This window comes from Atractosteus spatula, chromosome 5 (genome assembly GCF_055471065.1).
Source record: "Atractosteus spatula isolate fAtrSpa1 chromosome 5, fAtrSpa1.hap1, whole genome shotgun sequence".
NCBI classification, from domain to species: domain Eukaryota; kingdom Metazoa; phylum Chordata; class Actinopteri; order Semionotiformes; family Lepisosteidae; genus Atractosteus; species Atractosteus spatula.
Genome location: NC_142710.1, coordinates 5803343 through 5827510, shown reverse-complemented (window position 1 = coordinate 5827510; position 24168 = coordinate 5803343). Strand labels below are relative to the sequence as shown.

General features: G+C 39.2%; 2 protein-coding genes across 6 annotated transcripts in view; both read left to right on the top strand.

Moving 5' to 3' along the window:
* LOC148833679 (uncharacterized) overlaps window positions 1-24168 on the top strand; it is a 95348-nt gene that overhangs the window by 12987 nt on the left and 58193 nt on the right. For 2 of the 5 annotated variants that reach the window (XM_088917357.1, XM_088917356.1), the window contains exon 18: window positions 305-331. The exons of 2 other annotated variants lie outside the window; for them this stretch is intronic. In XM_088917357.1, coding sequence (XP_088773483.1) covers window positions 305-331 — 27 coding nt within the window. Of the gene's footprint in view, window positions 1-304; window positions 332-3380; window positions 3408-4298; window positions 4326-4498; window positions 5690-24168 lie in introns of those variants that run through there. One more of the 5 variants, XM_088917355.1, reaches the window with a different exon arrangement.
* LOC148833681 (erythroid membrane-associated protein-like) lies at window positions 12325-23764 on the top strand. The gene is made up of 9 exons (XM_088917358.1): window positions 12325-12426; window positions 13387-13491; window positions 14167-14256; window positions 15701-15826; window positions 17249-17371; window positions 17669-17695; window positions 19118-19144; window positions 19836-19862; window positions 22793-23764. Exons 1-9 carry the CDS (start codon window positions 12330-12332, stop codon window positions 23332-23334), a joined length of 1164 nt encoding a protein of 387 aa, XP_088773484.1. The 5' UTR covers window positions 12325-12329; the 3' UTR covers window positions 23335-23764.

Genomic DNA, 24168 nt, shown 5'->3' with positions numbered 1-24168 from the left:
CTTCTGCCTATCCCACTAGACCACCAATGTGTCTGTCCCATTGTTAATTTGTAGGAGAGTTCTGACTGTATAAGTATCATGGCCAAGCTATTGTTCCTCAAGCCAAACATACTGTAGTAAAGCCTTAAAGCTTTGTGTGATTAATTCAAATGCAAGACCTTTGCGGGACAAATATGTGTGTCTCCTGAAAAAACACAGGATGAACAGTCAACACCACAAAAACTGAAGTGATTTTATTTGTATTTTTGTAATTCTGAAAAGACAGACTTTATGCTCACTTATTGTTAATGTTCTTTTATTTCAGTCAGACGTGTGTTTTCTGAGTATTCAAGTAAGTTGGTTTTATTTGAAATACTTATTTTAATTTCAATTATTGTTGTAATACAGCTTTTATATTAGTATTAGGTCTTTACCAAAAGCACATAATAAAACAAATTCAGTGAAACTAGGGTTAGGACATTTTTCCAGATCACAGCCATGTGGAATATGTTAGTGTAGTGGTTTGATGAATTTACTGAGACAATTATTAATTGTAACAGTAATCACGAGGTTGTTCGTTGTAGCTTTTAGAAAATCAATCGTCAGAACAACTAACAACGCACACACATGGGTTCAATACACGGGATACATTTATTAATATAAATTGTGCACCAAAGATACTAGTCTGCCTGGATACGAGCGGCAGACCTTACTGTGAGGGTTATCAATATACAAGGTATATAATCTCGAAGAGATGCAAACACAATGAGATACACAACAGAGAATATATGTCAATATATGTCGTTCGGTTACCAAATCACTAATCAGTGTTATTACCCACTGTTACTCTAAACTCGGAAGTAAATACATTACTCATGAATTAAATTGATAACAACTTGTGTTGAGGTACAATTGAATTCTCGAGATGCAATGTAGAACATGGGGTTTACTTATCCACTGTGTATGGATTTGGAATCTCCCGGCACGAACACCAAGCCAGCTGACAGGCTCTGTTACAGCCTCTGTTCCAGCGGTTGTCCAATGGGCGTTGTGTCGGCGTCCTCTGGCTACCGGCCAACCAGTCGAGGTGCAGCTCGGAGTAGGACGGGCGGAGGAATCTGACTGCGGCGCGCAGGGCAGTCGTTGCTCCGAGGGGATCTACCAGCAGTCCGGCTGGCTAGTAGAAAGTCTCTATGCACAGAGTGTGACCGCGAGTCCTCACAAGTCACTCTTTTGCCTGGGAAGAAGCTGGTTCGTTCCCGGTCCAGCGCTGCTTCTGAATAAGCTATTCAGGTTGTCGACGAGGGTCCAACTGTAGGCTGCCGTTGATCAAGCGGAGCATTCACGTTGGTAGAATTGGTAGAGTACGTACGGGATCCTCGGCCTCGCGCTTAGAACAAAGTCCAAGTCCCAGTGCAGACAACAGCAGTTGTCACGTGATTGTCTCTGAGGATGCGCGAAAATGGCCAAGGAGAGCCCCGATCTGAGCTTGCGCTCCCTTTTTGACCAAGACACAGATGTGTGCTGATTGGTTGAGAGTTTGGCGGGCATTGGAGACCCACGTGGTATTACCACGCCCTGCCAGTCCCTGATTGGTTGGTCAAGATGAGATATAAGTCACTTACTCTTGACACTTAGGAATGCAGTCCAGATGTCCATTCGGCACTCCCTAGACTGATAGGCACCAATGGATGACCATTGATCATGATAGCCAGGCTTAGCTAAGTGCATCCCCGTCTGGGAGCTTGTTCCTTATCACAAGAAAACATCTTAAATCAGCCTGCATGAATACTTTCTCTGTGGCTGCACAACAGAGATGGAGGGTGAGATGGGGCCTCCTTTAGGACAGCATACCAACACCTAATTCTGTCTTATTAACAAGCATTGCCGCTACATTAGTAACCTCTCAATAGAAACATTGTACTTGTAACGCTTACGGCCGACAGGTACTGTGTAAGAGCCGGCGTACCAGAGCAGGTGACGTCACCGCGCTTCCCTGTGATAGCAGGACTACAGCTTCTGGGCTGTGGAGAGATCTCTCTTTAGCTCACGGGGCTAGGTCGCTGCAGAGAGACGCGGAAGTCCCGGGTTCGAGCCTCAGTCGGGATGGGGCCGACCAGATGCGGCAAGGGCGCCCGCCTGAGCCCCCGTTGCGTTACATACTGTACATACTGACTGGGGAGAAAAAAAACATGGTGCTTTAAATGATGAATGAGTAGTATTAGGATTAAATTTGTTCTCAGTGAATTAGGAAAGATTGTGAGATTTAATACTCAGAATTAGGAAAAAACACATCTTCAATTCTCATGTATTCATACTTAAATTGAAATAAAGTAAAGCTGCATGTAACTGCCAAAATAAAGGAAACACTTGAGTAAGTGAGAGATTAGACAAAGTACATGGAAAGCAAGTGTTTCCACATGGGTGTGGATCCCTGAGTTAATCAAGCCAGTAACAGCCCATCGGGATCAGGGTCATGTATAAAAATGTAAGGCTGACCTGGTTGTCCATTGTTTTGGCTGCCAGGTCTTGAGAAAGAGATCTCAGTCTCTATGAGAGAGGGGTGATGAAGGCTGCTCAGCTTGTTGATGTTTCATGAGGAACAGTGCCTAAGGTGATGTTGGCATGAAGGTCTGAGGGAAAGACATCATTACTCTGGGGCAACTGTGGACAAACGTGCATAATCCTCAACAGTGATGTCCATTCATTGGTTTGAGATGTGAGGCAATATGGGAGAATAATTCTGAATCATTAGACTGTAAATGGCAATGAGGCATGAGCAGGCAGTTTCATCAAGTACAGTCCATCAAGAACTTCACAGAGAGGGATACGGTGGTCAGATTGTGATGCATAAACCCCTTATTACACAAGTGTAATGACGCAAAGAACACAGGCATGATCAACTGAGATGGTTTGTGGTACATTTTCCTGGCATGGTTTAGGCCCACTCAGCCCTTTAGAAGGCACAGTGAAAGCCAACAAACCATCCTGAGTGATCAGGTTCATCCAGGGTGAAGCATTTCTGTCTTGATGGGAGAGGAATCTACAGGGCTCGGGTGGTCACTGAATGGTTGGATGAGCATGAAAACGATGCCAAGGCCACCCCAGTCACCTGACCTCAACCCCATTGAACGCTTATGGGAGATTCTGGAATGAGACAGCGTTTTCCACCACCATCAACAAAAACATTCATCTCATTCTTTCATGAGAACACGATGGTTTTCTCTTGAAAATATGGTGTCCAGTACAGTTCCATTCACTTGTAGAATCTATGTCAAGTTGCGTAGCTGCTCATTGTTGGCCCAACACCCTATTAAGATACTTTGTCAGTGTTTCCTTTATTTCAAAAGTGACCTGTAAGTAAAAACACAGACAGTAAGTGCCGATTGTCTTTACAACAGGAAAGGAAGGAGTTACCCACATACCAGGTAAATATTTGTCTTTTCATTTCCTCTTGAAAGGTTTAGTAAATATATTATTGTGAATAAAAATCATAGCATGTGATTGAATGGATTTAAATACATTGATAATAATTGATTGATTAAATAACTGCATTTCATAAAGATAGTTTGTATTAATATTTTAAATATATTTAATGATATATATACGAATATATATACAGTATATACAGTATAATTTAGTTATATATATAAATATGATTAAAATTTACAATCAACCTTCCCTACTAACATTTACTGTTCTAGGAAGGTCTAGTTATGATTCTGAAATACAAATCATAGAATATGATTGAATGACTATAAATGAACATAATAATTTGTAGCTCGTCAGGATGGCCGAGTGGTCTAAGGTGCCAGACTCAAGGACTCCTGTATATCCATTGTTTACATCAATTTCCCTACGGGATTAATAAAGTATTATCTATCTAATATATAAGTATTACAAATGAAATGACTGCAAACATATGAACACTTATACAAGATGGATTTGACTAGAAAAAGAATGTAAAAATACATATTTTAATATGAAATTTAGAAGTCAGGGGCTAAACTCTCATTTGCTGTTTTGTTTATAGTAGTATTACTTAGAACATTTGTTATTAAACTATATTTCATTTTCTAACAGCCTTAGCAAAGTACAGTATTCAAGTTGTATGGCATTTCATTATCTGTCAAGTTGCTAGACTTTGGAACTACTGCACACCTTTAAAGAAAAAGAAAGTTTGTTTTTCTGATAACAAAAACAAAATTGTCAAAAACCTTACATGCCAGAAAATGCTTTAGGAATACAGCAGTGTGGATTGTGTTAATGGACCTGACTTTGCAGCACACAAATAACTAAACCCTTCTTTTCTTCCCCAGTGTGGAAGTGGATTCGTGAGGCCTCAGGTACTGTTTTCCCATCATCTCTCTTTAATAGTGTTTCCTGTCACCACCACACCAGGTCACACCTGAACAGAAGCTTTATAGAAGAAGTAAAAATAGAGTCATAAATATGTCAAATCATACAGTACAGTATATGTACAGTTCTCATTGGTCATTGTTGTTTCTTTCCTAAACAGTTGATGTGACACTGGATCCCAATTCAGCGCATCCTAGTCTCATCCTGTCTGAGGATGGGAAACAAGTGAGGAAGGGTGATCGAAGACAGACTCTGCCTGATTTTCCAAAGAGATTTGATCCTGTTTCTTGTGTCCTGGGAAGAGAGGGATTCTCCTCTGGGAGACACTACTGGGAGGTGGAGGTGGGAGAGAAGACTGCCTGGGATTTAGGTGTTGCCAAAGAGTCCATCAACAGGAAGGGGAAGATTATACTGAGTCCCAGTAACGGTTACTGGACAATATGGCTGACAAATGCAAATGAGTTTAAAGCTGTAGCTAACCCTCCTGTCCTCCTGCCCCTGAGCCTGAAGCCCCAGAAGGTGGGGATATACTTGGATTATGAGGAGGGACAGGTCTCCTTTTACAATGTGGAGTCCAGGAATCACATCTACACTTTCACTGACACCTTCACTGAGAAACTCTACCCATTCTATTACCCTGGTGTCATGGATGGTGGTAAAAACAAAGATCCACTGATCATCTCTCCTGTCAGTCACACGGACTGAACATGAAATTGGTATTTTAAAATAATTATATTTGCATTAATACGAATTAACTGCTTTTATGAAATGAATGCTTCACTGCTGTAATTTGGCATTGTAATATGGAATCATTTATAATTATTTGACTGCTTTGTAGGAAAGATGATAAACGAAGCCCCAGATGTGGTTTGTGGTGTGTGTGGCTGAGGGATGAGGTGTACAAGCCCTTTGATCTGTCCTACTTTCACACAGCCCAAAGCCTCAGAAGGTGGGTGTGTATGTGGATTATGAAGAGGGACAGATCTCCTTTCACAATGTGAGATCAGGAATCACATCCACACTGTCGCTGATACCTTCACTGAGAAACTACATCCATTCTTTTGTCCTGGTCTCAATAAGGACCAATCTCCACCCAACTGATCACCTCTTTCTGAGAGTCCCACACATTGAATGTATGTATATATATTTATTTATTTCTTCTATATAAAAATCCAAGCTGTCTTTGCCCATTGATGTGAATATGATGCTTGTTCCTGTGGATGATTCTGGCATGAGAATCCAAGCACCTCTGTACTTTCAGTTCTGAGTGTTCTGAAGCCTTTAAAAGTGTCAGTATGAAATTTACATACAACACATGTAACAGCTTTGCAATAAACCTCTTTTAAGTTTGTGTTCACTGTATTTATTAAGCATTCTTACTCCTACAGAATTTAATGGAGTTTACAAGGAAAGTTCATGAGGAAAGCCAATTTCAATCAGGCTTTAAATGACCCTAAAATGGGATCATTTCTGATTTATGTTAGCTGTATCTCATTTATATAACAATATTTCAAAGAGTTTTGAATGTACTCAAGAACCAATGTCTCTCGGAAAAGAAAACTTGCAGAAAAAGTAGATTTTTCTTCTAGAAAATGTGAGATTCGAGATTCAACAATAAGGTTGGATGATTGTAGGATAATACTAATAAGAATCAGTAAAATAATAAGGTTTGTTCTATGTGTGTTTCTTTAAACTAAACTGTAAAAGTGGAAAAATTGTGTTGTTGTTTAAGAGAGCTGATATCAAATTCTTAGAGTGATGGGGGAGAGAGCTTACATATTTAGTAAACATTTTAATGTAATATTAACATTTACTCAACTTAAAAGCTTACTTACAAAAATGTATTTGAGCTAAGCAGGAGAGAGGCACAGACTTTCTACTTTTCTAAAAGTCTCTTTTACTTCAAAACAAGAAGAATTTAAGCATTTAGCTCTGAAATATACTCTTCTGCATATACTGTACCATATTTAATTTCTAGCAGTATGAACAAGAGCTACTAAATTCAGGTACTTTGCAAAGCATTCATTTTTGCTGCTGTAAATCATAACAAAAGAAAAATATAGTGTTTTATTCAGACACCCCACATAAAGATTTTGAAAAATGCGAGCATTAGAAATGATGTGAAGAAAAGTGTGTTTTTTTACTGTAGTATTATACAAAGTATAACTACACATACTGAAAACCTTAGGTTCATTTGCCAATACATAAAATAATGAAAAACAAAATTAGAAAAACAAACCACATCTCTAAAATCCATTATTACAGTACAATGTGAAATTTCATACACATAATTTACAGTTACATTGTGGCAATTTCTGTGTTTTTCCTTCTGGTCAAAAATAAATAAAATAAATTAAACATATAAAAATCTAAGAAAATTTGGTTTTGCAGATTAATATAGTAAGACAAAATAGAGTTTTGTAAACAGCAGTGTGCAGATGTTTAATTTTTATACTATAAAATATAAAAATAAGCACTTTCTACATCGCTCTTTGTTCGTTGCACAGAGTACAGAACATGATTTGCTGAATTTTGTACCTCTGAGCAGACAGACTTTATGCTCACTTTCTCTTAATGTTCTTTTATTTCAGTTAATCCAGTGTTTGCTGAATGCTCCCATAAGTTTCTTGAAGTCTTGACACAGCTTTTACATAAGTATTAGTTTTGATCCAAAGCAAATTATGATACATTCACAGAAACAGTAGAAGTAGAACATTTCTACCAGTAAAGCAAGCCAAAAATCTAGAAAAACAATGAAAATGTTTTATAAAAATATTGTTTATTGAGTGCAGATTTTCTTATCAACAGGAAAGGGAGAAGCTGTCCCTGTACAAAAATAATTAAACCTGAAGAAGGCTCCACAGCTGAAATGCTGTGTCTCTTCTTTTCTTCTTTCAACAGGGAATAAACCTTTACTTGTTCTTTCGCAGCCTACGCATGCTGACACAGCTACCTACATGACCGCAATTAAAATGACCTACTCTACTATTTTGCAGTCCTTTTTTCTAAAAATGTCTAGTTAATTATTTCAAATTAAATTCATAGCACATGACTTAATTGCTATCAAAGCACATGATGCACACACTTTATAGATTAAAGGACTCCAAAGGAAATGTCGATACAATAATGTCTATTTAGAATGGGAAAGACTGGTTACTTGGTTTGGTAGGATTTACCATGTCTTATAAGTCATCATTGAATAAGCAATTTGGAAAAACGTCTATTTTATTCTATATAAAGTAGTAGCTAAATTCATATTCTTTTACTGTAGAAACAGGGCACAATTAGATGGACTACCTGTAGAGATCTCTATAAATAAACACAGCTGAACGAAAACCACATTCATAGAACCTTATGTGTTGCCACTAACAAGAAAGCTACACGAGAACAGACCACAGACCACAGACCACACTACAATTCAGTGAAATCCAAATTTGTATAAGAGCATGACTATTTATACCCCAGAGAAACTGTGACTGTCTGCAGAACATCACTTCTGAAGATGGACAGCATTTATGAGCATTCAGAGTTGAAATCAACTGATGTCTATTCAACACTCTCCCAGCTTGGACCTGATGCCCCACACAAAGGAAATTCACAAGCTACAACCCTGACCCGGTCTTCAGCAGGTGATTATTGTGTTTTTTTATCTCACTTGGTGAAGGATAAGGTAGAATGTTTTTGGGAATGTTTTTGTAGAATGTTTATAATGAAAAACATCTTGACAATATGTGATTCATTCAATGTATATTTCACTCAGGTGTTTACCAAGAAAAAGATCAGCACCAAATTTTACCAATACAAGAAACAGTTAAGGTACAATGATGGTCTTCTATCAATTACATTGAAGGAAACGGAAGACATGATTTCCAGGCTGTTGACAAACCCCTTTGAACAGCTACTGAAGTTAGGGATGATATCTACAGTATGGACTAGAAAATTGCTTAAGTTATCTTTCTTTTGTATTTTTTGCCATCACCACCACTCCAAGTCACCCTCAACTCTGAGCAGAAGCATCGCAGTAGGAAATTAAAATGGACCAATAAATTTATGTTAATAAAAATTGGTTCAGTTCTCACTTGTCAAGTGTAACATATTTGTTCCGAAATACTTAATATGACTCTGGATCCCATTTCATCCTGTTCAAGGATGTGAAAACAAGTGACATTGGCCACAAAAGGCAGAATCTCCCCAGCAATCCACAGAGACTTGATCCTTTCGTTTGTGTCCTGGGAAGAGAGGGATTCTCCTCTGGGAGACACTGGGGAAGTGGAGGTGGGGGGGAAGATTGACTGGGATTTAGGTGTTGCCAAAGAGACCAACAGAAATGAGAAGGTTATACTGACCCTTAAGAATGGCTACTAGACTATATGGCTGTGAAATGGGAATGAGATTAAAGCTCTGGCTGTCCCCTCTCTCCACCTCCCTCTGAGGGAGATATATGCAGATTATGAGGAGCGACAGGTCTCCTTTTATAAGTGGAGACCAGAAATCACATCTACACTTTCACTGACACCTTCACTGAAAAATCATTTTATTGCCCTGGTCTCACACATGGTGGAGAAAATAGGGATTACAGATCATCTCTCCTGTCAGCCAGATAGACTGAATATAACATTTCTGTTTTAATTTAATTATTTTTGCATTAATACAAAAAAAACTACTAGGATACTACCTAATTTGCTATTGTGCTCTGTGTGGAAATGTTAACCAAGTAAAAGGTTTAATTATTGTAATTTTTTAGTAGGAAGGGAGAGGTTAAAATAAGCCCCAAGTGTGGTTTGTGGTGTGTGTGGCTGAGAGGTAATGCGTACAAGGCATTCGGTGGCGTCTGTGTCCTCCTTTCAAAACCCAAAACCACAGAAGGTGGGGATCAATGTGGATTATGTCACTGACATCTTCACTGAGAAACTCCACCCATTCTTTTGCCCTGGTCTCACGGATGGTGTTAAAAACATCATCTCTCTTGTCAGTCACACAGAGTGAACATGAAATTGGTATTTTAAGAGAATTATATTTGCATAAATACAAATTAACTGCTTTTTTTAAATGAATGATTCACTGCTGTAATTTGGAATTGTAATGTGCAGTCATTTAGAATTATTCTGCTGCTTTGAAGAAAGGAGGGGGTAAAAAAAGCCCCAGATGCGGTTTGTGGTATTTGTAGCTGAGGGATGAAGTGTACAAGGCCTTTGATCTGTCTTACTTTCACACAGCCCAAAACCTCAGAAGGTGGGGTGTGTGTGTGGATTATGAAGAGAGACAGATCTCCTCGTCTCAAAAAGCACCAAACTCCACTCAATTGAGATACATTTATTTAAACATAAAATTGTGCATATAAAAACATATAACAGTCTGCCTGGATACATATGGCAGATCTTACTGTGAGGGTTACCAAGATATAGAATATATTACAAAAAATACAAAACACGAAGAGATACAAAACAAAGAATATGCATTCTGTATACCATTTGCTATACCAAATCGTGTCTCACGAATACAAATTCTACATTAGATACTCATAAGTAAATGCGTTACTCATACGAATTGAATTGATATCAACCTGTGTTGAGATCACAATTGAATTCTCGAGACAGCCATATAGAATAGTGGGCTACTTATCCAGATATGGATAGCCTGAAATAGCTTTCTTGAAGGTCATCTGGTCCTAATGGGTTGACTGGTTCAGCAGCCTCCGGGGCCTGAAAACATAAACACCCCTAACCTGCTGAGAGTCACTTTGAGAGGCGCTGCCTCACGACTGGGAGAGAATCCCTCAGAAGTAGGGAAGGAAGAAAGACAGACCCCTCTGACTCGCTGTGAGTCGCTTTGAGAGCCACGGCAGAAAATTGAGCCCTCAGGAATGGAGAAGAAAGAGAAAGATTTCCCTGACTCCCTGAGAGTCACATTGGGAGGGGCTACCTCACGACTGGGCTAGCCCCTTAGGGGTTAGAAAGGAGGAGATAGACCCCTTGACTCACTGGGAGTCACTTTGAGGCACTGCCTCATGCCTGGGCTAGACCTTCAGGGGATAGAAAGGAGGAGATAGACCCCTTGACTCACTGAGAGTCACTCTGAGGCACTGCCACTTGACAGGAAACAAATCCCTCAAAGAGAAAGAGAAAGAACCCTTGACTGGAGGAATCACTTTGAGAGGTGTTGCTTGAGAAGGAAGTGAAAGAAGCCCCCTGACTCGCTGAATGTGGCTTTCACAGGCGCTGCCTCACGACTGGGCTAGGCCCTCAGGGGATAGAAAAGAGGAAATAAACCCCCTGACTCACTGAGAGTTGTTTTGGAGGCACTGTCTCGTGACCGAGAGGAGGAGAATCAGTAGGTTAGAGCTGCTTGAGAACAGTGTGGCCAGGGGTCCAGACTCACGCTGTGAGGACCTCCACAGGAGGGCTCAAGGTGGTGCTGCCCACCTGAGGTCAGGGAAGTTAGTTTCACTGACCCCCAGAGGGAACCTGGATGCAAAGGCAACATGAAAGAAAGAGGAGGGGGAGGAAGGTGGAGGGAACTCAGAACTTTAGACGTGAGTGTTGGTGTGGTTAGGGTTTAAACAGAAAATTGAATGATAGGAAGGGGAGGAGCGCCCCCTAGCTTCTTCCCCCGAGCCTTCACCTATTTCCATTGAGAAATGTGCATTTCATGAGATAATCTGATGGTTGTCCGTTGTGTCCCGACGATGATGGGTGTACTTTGTGCAGCTCACCTGTTTGTAAGACGAGCTGCACGAAGAAACCTGTGCAGGAGAGGTTTTTGAAGTGGGAAAGCCGTTGCACTGGGGCAGTCCCACTCTCTCGCCCTCAGAAGCCTGGGTCCAGTGGTACGAGTAGTCCTCCCGACTGGAGACTTCCTTGGTTGCAGTGGATGGCCATGACGCCTTTCTGTGTCTTGTCATGCCCTTCTCTTTCCACGGAGCATTGTGACAGTATAGTGTCCCATCACTATACTGGGGCATTTGGACCCACACAGACCTCAGTGTGAGCGCCCCCTACTGGCCCCACTAACACCTCTTCCAGCAACAACCTTAGCTTTACCAGGAGTCTCCCATCCAGGTTCTGACCAGACTCACACCTGCTTAGCTCCAGTGGGGCTGTCATTTGTGAGCTGCAGGGTGATATGGCTGCTATGAGATCATCTAAAAATATATATTTTAACGTTGCATCTAAAACAAATACGTTTAAAAAATATTGACTTAGAAAATGTTTTAATCATTATTTACTCTTGATCATTAATGGTGTCATGTATGCTGTGCAAAACTCAGATATGTTCTGATTTAGATATATTCTTGCAAAAGTGAACCCTGTACTTGGTCAGTAAGTAAGCAAAACAAAGAAATAGTCAAGTCCAATTCAATTTTCCTGTTTCACTATTGGTCTTTTATATCTGTATTTGGAACAAAATATACAGAATTACTTTTTCATTTCATGGACAAATTTTATTTAGAGTGAATTATTTGTTGTCTATTTTGATGGCTGAAGTTAAGACTATTTCACTTCATACTATATATAAGGTTTTTAAAATTCTATTTCTATAGGGCAATTTGTCATTTAAATTAATAAATTGAGCTTTATCATCAGCCTTTTACAGTTCACAACTAAATGCAGAGATAACTTGTAAGTATCTGACTAACACAGACGTGGTGTAGTAACTCATCTGCCTCAAATCTGCAAATTAACCTATTTATACTCTCCTTTAGGAATACATATTTCCTGTTGTAAAATTGCACTGGGATGTTTAACCGTCTCAGCACTGGTAACTCTGATTAAAAGGTTTGATTCAACAGCTCTAGGATTCAAACAATGAAAGTGCTGAAGAAGTTGTCCTGTCCATACAAGGGAGATGCAAAACATCATATTTTACATAAGAATCTTCTTATCCTATTAATGAAAGTATCTTATCTGCATCATAAGGCTTTACTGTAAACTTATAAATAAAGAAAAGTTCCTCTTTCTGTTGCACTTTCTTTATCACTGTGTTGCGATGCCATGAAGATGGAGAACATTTATGAGAACGTGGAGATGAAATCGGCTCTGGATTATTCATCATGCTCTGCTGCCGTACGGAGTCAAGGGAGTTCAGCAGGTACTGTCCAGGGCCATGCCAATTTAAAACATCTGTGAGGCTGTAGACTCTGCTAATACCTGTTTCATGTACAAATTGAGATTAAAGGACAAAAGCAAAAAGTGTTTTAAAGTGCTTTAAAGGCAATTGTGTTTGAAAAATACTGACTTTGAAAATCTGATTGATCATTAATGGTGTTGCATACTGTGCGTAATCCTCAGTTATGTTCTGATCTTCTTGCAAAAGCGAACCTTGTATGACGTTAAAGTAAGACACACAGAGATCAATGAGAAAACAATTTCAAGTTCCATTCATTTTTCTTATTACACAACAAATAGTTTTTGTTTTTTCATATCTGTCATAAATAAAAATCCACTTTTTCATATTATGTACATACTTTTAGAGTGATTTATTTATGACTTTATTTATTTTACCTATCTTTATTTTGATGACTGAATTTAAGAGTATTTGGGTTCCACTATATACTGTATGTAGAAGGTTTTCAAAGGTTCTTTTTTTGTAGTGATCTTTGTCAATTATTTAACGTTTTATTTGCAAATTTGGTTTCTCTTTTCTAAAGAGAAAATGCTAGTCTTTCATGTTTTAGGCAGATGCGCAGTTAGTTCCTCATTTTTAAATTAGCTGTCTTTCACGCCCCTGAATTGAGTGTACTTCACATTTCTAGTCTAAGAGAGGTTTTTTAATTACATTATGCCAGATGAGTTTTCTAGTGTAAAACTATTAGCACAACTGTTTGTGATAACATGCAGTGCACAAAGCTTATTCTGTAAATACAATGTCCTCAATTTAAAGTGCAAATCTTCTAAATTGAAATAAATGCCACCAACTTTCTGCTTTTCCCAGCTGGGAAATGAGGAATGTCCTTAAACTGCTATAGTAATGCAGTCAGCCAAACACAGTGAAGCCTACTGTAGCTGCTGGTTTGTGAGAGTACACAACCTACTGTATGTTTATTTGCAGCATCTGAGGAAAGACGTGCTGGAAAAGTATCTTTCTACAAGAGGACTTCAGTGGCCTTTGCTTGTGTGTGGATCTTCACTCTGATTGCTGGGCTGGGCTTTATCAGTGAGTATTAAAAAAGTGTAAGACCGCATGTGTAAAATCTTAATTACTGGATTAAATTTTAGTTTATTTTTTGGTTTTTCACACAGTGGCTGATGTCACATACACATACAGCATTTCACCAGTGCCTTGTGTTCTGGTCAGAGTGCTGTGTGTGCCGTTTCAATCAAGGAACTGTTAGTCAGTGAGCTATACAGAGATTTCACAACACAAACATTTCGGGCAGCTTGTGTTTTCAGTTGCGCGTCATGGTTGTGCAGTCATTAGCACTGCTGACTTGCAGCTCTGGGATGCACACACTGCTGTGTGTTCCCCATATTTGCATGGATTTCCTCTGACAGTCCAAAGACATGCTGGCAGGTTAATTGGCTTCAGGGAAAATTGTCACTGGTGTATGTGTGTGTTTGTGTCTGTGCCCTTCGAAGGATCGGTGTCCTATCCAGGGTGTATCCCGCCATGTGTTCTTATCTCGCCACCTTGGGCTCCAGCATCCCCTGTGACCCCGAATTAGATGAAGGGGTTAGGAAATGCATGGGTGGTTGGCCAGAAGTCCTCAGTTAATTACAGAACCTTCACACAGTGATTTGTGAAGCTGCATTTTGGAAGACTTTCTCCATGAAAGGCATGACAAAAAGTTGTAAGTTTTCAAGAGGTTGAGCTTCAATTGCATCTTTTCAGTTTATCGCAGTTCAATGGAAAATAGACATGTCTCTGAGCTTCAGAATGATTTGTTGGACTTGAAGATGAACAGCTCCTCACACATCACTGGCAAGTACTTTTCTGGGTTTATCATTGAACTGTATGTCTTTTTGCTGGATAAAGTTAATAAATAATAGTTAAATAAAATCATATTATAATTATGGAGCAAAGTTAAGATGCAGTTTTTACCTTCTGTAATGCCCCATTTTCATATAACTCAAGATCCACTACTAGATTTCCTTATTGGCCAGAGGATAGTGAGGATAACATGAAGAAAAATATCTATATCCTTTATATATTGTTACACCTATAGGTGACTGTTGAAGTGTCTCTAAAATCTAGATACAAAGGGTAACACCTGGCTATTGTTAACATTTCCAGCTTCAAAGCAAAGGGATGTTTGGCTGAGATGTAGGAGGTTCAGATTCATTGATCAAACCAACCATAAGGTCCATCTTAGTTAATTATGTTCTGGGTAAATGATTAAGTGTCAATCCCCACTCCAGAAAGACACCATTTAAAAGGATGGTGAAGCAGAGGGACAGGAAGAGGAAAAGGAAAGTATATAAGGTGAGAGCTACTTGTTTCAGATCACCTGGAAAGACCAGATTGGGGTTACGTATTTGAACCTTGTTAAGAGACCCTGCTATACATGTAGCTCCCTGTAGTTTTTAGAGAGCTCTGATTTCCTGTGTAAAATTCCCTTGGTTAAAAACCTCTTCTGGTTGGTGACTGCATTTTTAGAATAAGGAGATATGTTCCCATTCATCTGGTGGGAGATTTAACTGTAGGTTGTATTCTCTTTATTTTAGGATGCAACCTATTTCTTCTTGGCCTTTGTAAGTGCTATTTAAGAGTGAAATACTAAGCAGCAGTCTGGGTTTTTTTCTGGCTGGTTAGAACATCGACCTCTGGGATACCGTGTTTGTCAAGAAACATTTATGTCTATTTGTTGCTTCTTTAATGATCTTGAATGATCTTTACATCACACTGAGCTTCACACTTCATCCTTTATATTTTTATTGTCAAATACAGTATGAGTTGTCTGATGGTCAGTTCTGAAGAAAGATATGAGATGTGAAAAAGGGTTAACTGATTTCTTTCTGCACAAAGACCTCTTTTGGTACAAAACATTCCTTAAGCACTTTTGAGTTATGGCAGGGACAGGAGTTAACTGATTAGAGATTCCAAGTGCAAGCTGGAGACTCCCCAACTATGGGAAGATGAGACCGGCCATTCAAAGTGTTCAAGGTCTCAAGAATGTCCAAATACAGGTGACCTTCCTCCATTACCATGGTAAGAATTTGCGTCAGAAACGGCTGAAGTTTGCTATATAAACCGAAGCTCTGCACCTATAATTTTGAACAATTCTTTGATTATATTGTTTCTTGTATGCAATAAAACTCACTTGCTCAGCTTCATCTCGGGGTCCAGAACTTATTTGTTTGTTACAACACTTCCATGTTCATCTAACATACTGTATATTCCTATGTTTTATCTGTTGATTTTCCAGAGCTACAGAATAATCTGGAGACACTGCAAAGAGAACACTCTGACCTTCAGAAAGACCATTCAGATCTACAGACAGACTACAGATACATAAGCAGAAGCTGCCAGCTTAAACAGAGCTTCAAGGCTGGTGAGTAACAGTGTCTCCATATTCATGTTGCATGTGTGTTCGGCGTCACCCTGAACTGCAGAAGAAATTGGAGAAAGAGGAGGCTGAGAACTCCAGTCTGCAGTGTATCTACAGGAGCATGAAAGCCAACCTTCTCCCCAAAGAGATGTGTTTTCCAAATGGCACCGAAATGACTGGCAAATGACTACTGTATTGATTTGAATTGTAATTCATTTTCCTAAATTTCCTGTCTGGAGAGATTTGGAATTGTTTTCTGGAGTTCATCATGAAAGCACAGGAGGAAAACAATATACTGTAGCAACTTCTACCAGTCAGAAGACAAGACTTCACTCTTCCTATGCAAGAGTTATTTGATCATGCAAGCTCCTGCTAAGAGCATTTTACCATCATTATGGCAAACCCATCAGCTTCTTTTGTAGGGTTTTATTTCTGGGAGGTTAGAACATAGACCTCTGGGATGCCTTATTTGTAAATTTCTACATAGTGTAACAACCTATGTTGTGTGTTGTTTAATGTTGTCACGCCCTCTACAGCTAGAGGGCGCTCCTACTCTGTCCTGTTCCTAGTTTCCCTGTGCTTTGCTTGTCCTTCCGGTGTGTCTTTGTTTTGGGCTTTATATTTCCAGGTCACCCTTTCCTCCTCGCTCAGCATTGAGGGATTGGATGTCTTGAGACCCCTCGAGCACCAGGTTGTCTGCTCCGCGGCCTGAGGGCATAGGTTTCTACCCGACATCGTGTGACCTCCTGAGCCCGGGCTAACACCCGTTTTGCCGCTATGCATAGGGTCTTTTTTGCTCTCCTGCCATTCCACGGCTTGCCCTTTCTGACATCCGTGACAAATGTGTATTGTAACTGTTAGTAAATATTTGTTTAACACAAACCGCCTGAGTTATTACTCTTTTCACCAAGGTTGTGGCAGAGAACAAAGAATTAATGTGCCTTTATATCTACCACTCGGGTATATTCTTGCACTATCTTTACAAGTTGGGGGTTATGAAGATTTATTTTACTTTCCGATTAATCCACTCATCTTATTTCTGATCTTTTTCCATTTTCATAATCAACCATTTGTAACAGTATCATAGCTCTGTAACTTTACCCCATATATCACACTATGCAGTGGTGTTTTAATTAATCTACCTTTCTTTGTACATGATATAAGTTATTACACTGCAATCCTGCTAAAATATGGAAAAAAATATAATTGTACTCATACTTATTTTTGTCCTCATTTTACAATAAGGGTGTGCTTCTGATCTCCATTAATCCAGAATTCTTTTACACACTGTCAACTTTATTTCCATATGAAGAAATAGGTTTTCCCATCTTTACACAAATAAGCCTTAAACAAGCACTTTTCAGCACTATTTGATGAGACAAAACATGCCAGACCCTGAACACAAATGTGCTCCGTGTCACCCAGATCTGCAGAAGAAAGTGAAGGCTGTGGAGGCTGAGAACTCCAGACTACAGCGTCTCTACAGCAGCATGAAGGCCAGTTATCTCCCCATAGAGATGTGCTTCCCCAATGACACCAACAAGACCGGTAAATCACTATGTTATTAATTTGATCTATACTACTCCATGTATTTTTGTGAGAAAGAGAATACCCCAACTCCCACCAGCTCACTAAAGTATCAACACTAGGCTTCAGTCTTCTCTTCCCAAAATTCTTTGCACAGAAACACCTTTTCGACACCTTTTCGGGAGAAATATGTGTGTCTCCTGAAAAAGCACAGGATGAACAGTCAACACCAAAAATACTGAAGTGATTTTATTTCTATTTTTGTAAGTCTTAAAAGAGATTTTATGCTCACTTACTGTCAATGTTCTTTTATTTCAGTCAGACGTGTGTTTTCTGAGTATTCAAGTAAGTTGGTTTTATTTGAAATTCTTATTTTAATTTCAGTTATAGTTGTAACACAGCTTTTATATTTGTATGAGGTCTTAACCAAAAGCACATCATAAAACAGAAACAGTAAAACTAGGGTTAGGACATTTTTCCGATCACAGCCATGTGGAAAATGTTAGTAACCTCTCAATAGAAACATTGTACATACTATCTGGGAGAAAAAAAGGTGCTGCTTTACATGTTGAATGAGTAGTATTATGTCCTCAGTGAATTAGGGAAGATTGTGAGATTTAATACTCGGAATTAGGCAAAAACGCATTTTCAATTCTCATGTATTCATACTTAAATTGAAATAAAGTAAAGCTGCATGTAACTGCCAAAATAAAGGAAACACTTGAGTACATGAGAGATTAGACAAAGTACATGGAAAGTGTGGATCCCTGAGTTAATCAAGCCAGTAACAGCCCATCAGGATTAGGATCATGCAGGATCATGTATAAAAGTGTAAGGCTGACCTGGTTGTCCATTGTTTTGGCTGCCAGGTCTTGAGAAAGAGATCAGAGAGGGGTGATTGTTGGGGCTCTTTAGGCTCTTTAGGCAAGAGATTTAGTGATGAAGGCTGCTCAGCTTGTTGATGTTTCATGAGGATCAGTGCCTAAGGTGATGTTGGCATGAAGGTCCGAGGGAAAGACATCATCACTCTGGGGCAACTGTGGACAAACGTGCATAATCCTCAACAGTGATGTCCATTCATTGGTTTGAGATGTGAGGCAATATGGGAGAATAATTCTGAATCATTAGACTGTAAATGGCAATGAGGCATGAGCAGGCAGTTTCATCAAGTACAGTCCATCAAGAACTTCACAGAGAGGGATACGGTGGTCAGATTGTGATGTATAAACCCCTTATTACACCAGTGTAATGGTGCAAAGAACACAGGCAATGGTCAACTGAGATGGTTTGTGGTATATTTTCCTGGCATGGTATAGGTCCACTCAACCTTTAGAAGGCAACAAATGTAAGTCATTCTGAGTGATCAGGTTCTTCCTGGGTGAAGCATCTCTGATAGGAGAGGAATCTTCCATGAAGACAATGCCCCTATCCACAGGGCACAGGTGGTCACGGAATGGTTGGATGAGCATGAAAATGATGCCAAGGCCACCCCAGTCACCCGATCTCAACCCCATTGAACGCTTATGGGAGATTCTGGAGTGAGACAGCGTTTTCCACCACCATCAACAAAAACACATGGTGCTCTCTTGAAAAAATGGTGTCCAGTACAGTTCCATACACTTGTAGAATCTACACTATGTCAAGTTGCTTTATGTTGGTGTTTCCTTTATTTCCATAGTGACCTCTAACTAAAAACACAGTAAAATAATGCAAAGGCATTTTTAATATATCGTTCAATACAGTAAGTGCACATTTTCTTCACAACAGGAAAGGAAGGAGTTGCCCCCATATCAGGTAATTGTTTTTTTCTTGAAAGGTCTAGTAATATATTATTTTTAATAAAAATCATAGCACATGATTGAATGGATTTAAATATATTACATAGAATTGAATTATTAAATAACTGCTAAATCAGAAATATACAATATGTATTAATATATTTAATAAAATCTATAATTATATATAAATGTGATTAAAATCAGCTTTCCCTACTTTCATTTACTGTTCTAAGAAGGTCATGTCAAATATTATTTTGAAATAAAAATCGTAGAATATGATTGAATTGCTATAAATGACCATAATATATAAATATTGCAATATGCAAAGATAATATCACTTATAGAAGACGGATTCGACTAGAAAAATGTATTAAAAATATACATTTCAAGAATGTGGAATTAAGAAGTCAAGGGCTGAACTCTCATTTGCTGTTTTTTTTATAGATGCATAACTTTGAACTTTTGTCATTAAACTATATTTCTTTTTCCAGCAGCCTTGGCAAAGTATTAAACCTGTAGGCCATTTCCTTATATTTCATGTTTCTAGACTTTGGAACTACTGCAAACCTTTAATGAAATAGAAAGTTTGTTTTTCCGATAACAAAAACATAAACCTTGCATGCCAGAAAATGTTTTAGGAATACAGCATTGTGGATTGTTTTATCTGACTTCATAGAAGACAATTAACTAAACTCTTTCTTTCCTAGTGTGGAACTGGATTCTTGAAGCCTCAGGTACTGTTTTCCTGTTATCTTTCTTTGCTTTGATAGTTTCCTGTCACCACCACAATAAATTACACCGAACTCTCTACAGAAGCCTTCAGAGTGAAGAAGGAAATTTTTCAGTCATTATTTGAGAATTAATTCTGAAGCATAACAGTGAAAGGAAATCCTCAAAGTTACCTAAAAATGCATCGTTATGCTTGGGGTTATGTAAACTTTAAGATCGTAGAGTGAGATATTAAAAACGAGGCACTCCAAAGAAGGAGTACAATGCAGAGGTACCGAAAAACACCCTAACACTGCCCACTTTGAAAGGGGATACAGATTTCCACGGTATACCGAATTCTATATGACACAAGCAGTAGACGAAGGTCATTTTTTCCAGGAAGTCATTCCATTTCAGATGCAGTAATTGTGACGAGATGTAACTTACAAGCATTCTGGTAAAGCATGAGAGACCGGTGTCGTTCCGAATTCAGTATGCCGTGGAAATCTGTATCCCCTTTCAAAGTGTGCATGTGCACTGGAAATCGGAGGTATGACGCACAATTCTGAATTTCAGGTTTACTTAAGTATTACAATTATGAGAAATTAGGTGTTACATCAGCAATTATGCCATGTTGTCTGCACACAATAGTATCCCCTTCCATATGTCTGTCTCCCACAGAATACACACTCGAGTGTGGAATCTGGTATCCCCTGCAAATTTTCTGGCTCCTGCCTCCCAAAAAAACACAACTCACACAGCCAGCAGACCTCTGCTTCCCACACCCTCACAGCACCTCTGGGCCGGATTGGGCCAGCGGGTCCCGAGACACACAGGGATACCCTTCTCTGTAGTGTGCATGTGTGGAATCTGGTATCCCCTGCAAATTCCGTGGCTGCTGCCTCCCAACTCACACTTTTATCAAAACCCCCAACTTTATCTAAATTGACCGTACAAAATGGCAAATTTCTAGTAAATTAATCATTATATATTGTTACGAATGCAAATATATTTTGCAAATATATACAAATATATTACAATTGGGGATGCTAACAGGCTGAACAAGCTCATCAAAACAGCAAGTTCTGTCATTGGGTCTGGCCTGGACCACCTGGAGGTAGTGGTTGAGAGGAGAATTGTGTCCAAATTAATGCCCATCATGGACAACGTCTCCCATCCCCTCTATGACATGCTTGTGAGAATGAAGAGCACGTTCAGCAATAGAGTGATCCAACCACGGTGCGACAGGGAGCGCTACAGGAGGTCATTCTTGCCTTCTGCCATAAGACTTTACAACTCATCCACTGTGTGTCTGGGCAGGGGCAACATTGACCTGTTTTGGGACTAAACATGAATTCTGTTTACAGCTGCTTTTCTGTTTACAACTGGTGTGCAATATATGCTTGTAGATAATGTGCAATATAGTTATACTGTGCAATACATGTTCTTGAGTACTGTACGTTCTGGTTTGTTTTTGTATATTCTGTACTGTGAGCAATTCTCTATAATCCATTTTTATTGCACTTCTCACTGGCTGTGCTTACTGTATTGTATTGTTGTATTATTGTATTAGTACATTACACTGTACTGTGTTGACTGTGCCTGGCTACTGTTGCACTGCAATTTCCCTCACGGGATTAATAAAGAATCTATTTATCTTAATGGGGGGTTACGAAACTGGTGAAAATCAGGAATTGACCAAGCGGTTTAGTCAATAAGTGAAATAATTATTCATGACCCCCAACTTGTATGGGATTTCTAACTATATTCTTAAGCGGCTGGTATAAGTAGAGGCACGTGAATCGTGTGAGTGATCTTATCTTACTAAGATAAACCTTACTACCATGACTTCAGCAAACATCCTCTCTGCTTTGAAGTTAGAAGTTAGAAGTGTTGACTCTTCCCAGCGTCACAAACTTGATCTAAAATCTAAAAGACACTTCTAAGTCACCTAAAGCTGTAACAATACGTTTCAATAGTACTGAAGATGGTGAAATTTGCAGGGGATATCAGATTCCACATGCGCACACTACAGAGAACGGTATCCCTGTGTGTCTCGGGACCAGCTGGCCCGATCTGGCCCAGAGGTGCTGTGAGGGTGTGGGAAGCAGAGGTCTGCTGGCTGTGTGAGCTGCGTTTTTTTGGGGGGCAGCAGCCACGAAATTTGCAGGGGATACCACATTCCACACTCTCACACTGTGGAGAAGGGTATCCCTGGGGTATCACAAGAGTGAGTATGGCTTCTGGGGAGACAGACGTACAGTATGTAAGGGGATACTATTGTGTGCAGATAACATGGCTAAGGTGAATTTTTCTGCCTCCTGATAAAATATTTCGGGCAAAGAGTTAGTTTGTGTAATGCGAAACAAGACAAAATTCATAGGAAGATGTAATTGCTGATTAACACCTCAGTTCTCATAACTGTAATACTTAAGTAAACCTGAAATTCAGAATTGCGCTTTTACTACGCGCAAACAATGCTTGTGTGAGTGTTTTGTTTTTGTTCGGCACATGCAAATAATTGTAATACTTATGTAAACCTGAAATTCAGAATTGCGCATTTCCTACAGACAATATGAAATGTGTGCACGAGCAGTCAGACAAATCATACCTCTGATTTCCAGTGCACTTGCACACTTTGAAATGGGATACAGATTTCCACAGCATACTGAATTTGGTACGACACCGGAGATTGCAGCTAGGTTTAAAGATCAAGTTGAAGCAGAAGCACAGCAGGTGGGCTGTCAGCAGTTGAAATTTAGATGAGCGGTTGTAGATCGATTGCAAAGATAAGCGATTAATTAATTCGGCGATGAAAGTAAACATTTAGTGGTAGTGGTGAAAAAAAGAAAAAATACACATATACGGATAAAAAATAGAAAACTAGTAAGTAGAAAACATTTAAGTCATGTATATTCAGTTCCTGTTAAGTCATTGTTGTTTCTTCCCTAAACAGTTGATGTGACACTGGATCCCAATTCAGCGCATCCCAGTCTCATCCTGTCCGCGGATGGGAAACAAGTGAGGCTGGGTGATCGAAGACAGACTCTACCTGATTCTCCACAGAGATTTGATCCTGTTGTTTCTGTGCTGGGCAGGGAGGGATTCTCCTCTGGGAGACTCTACTGGGAGGTGGAGGTGGGGGAGAAGACTAGTTGGACTTTAGGAATTGCGAGAGAGTCCATCAACAGGAAGGGGGATATTAACCTCGGTCCTGAGAATGGCTACTGGACTATGTGGTTCAGGAATAATAAATATAGGGCACTTGAAGACACCTCTGTTCTCCTATCACTGAGTACAAAACTCAAGAAAGTGGGGATATACTTGAATTATGAGGAGGGACAGGTCTCCTTTTACAATGTGGAGACCAGGAATCACATCTACACTTTCACTGACACCTTCACTGAGAAACTGTATCCATACTTCAATCCCAACATCAATGATGATGGCAAAAACTCTGCCCCACTGATCATCTCTCCCACTAAGATAACAGACTAAACATCAAGTTCAGGTTTCTTGTAGTACTACATATAGACTGCTTCGTTTTATTCTTCATTTTGATGATTCATTGTAACATTTGCAGATTTTGTTTTTAGTTTGGTAAAATAATATAGGTAAATAAAAATGGACACAATGAAATGTTCTTGCTGAAAGAAATGTTAAAAATGGGATATATATATAATGTATGAACTTAAAGGACATATGTTATAGTTCATACTCATTCCTGCTAATCTAATCTGAAAAGGCATTGTACCTCTGTACCAAACTCACAGTTTAGGTTTTTCACATTTCATATTTTTAACTGTTTTTGAATGACTTTGTTGTGATTTCTTTAGCTAATATTGTATATTAGGTATTCACCCCCAGAAGTGTTCCTGCTAGGCATATACTGTAAATAATAACAATTCCTTTCAAAGGCATAACTACAGTATCAGGATGGGTTGCCTGCTTGAATCTAGAAGTTCTTATAAGTTACCATTAAATAGGCAATTTGAAAAGACTGGAACACAACACATTTAATACTTTAGTTGGTTCTTAGGTTCAATTAAGTCAACCAAGCCAAATGCAGTATCTTGGAACTACAAGCTGCTTGCATTTTCATTCCTTATGATCTTTCAATTCAATGATCAAATTAAAAGCTTTAATGCTCAAACTGAAATTGTTCAGAGTGTTTAGAAATTGCCGATTTTAAGAGTGATCTGTGAAACCTGATCCAACTCCTAGGATGACCAATCCCTGCCTTACAGTAATTCTAATAAGGACAAAAAAAAAACAACCATACTGCCAAAATTAATGGGTACAATGGCAAATAAATTTCCTTGTAAGACTGGT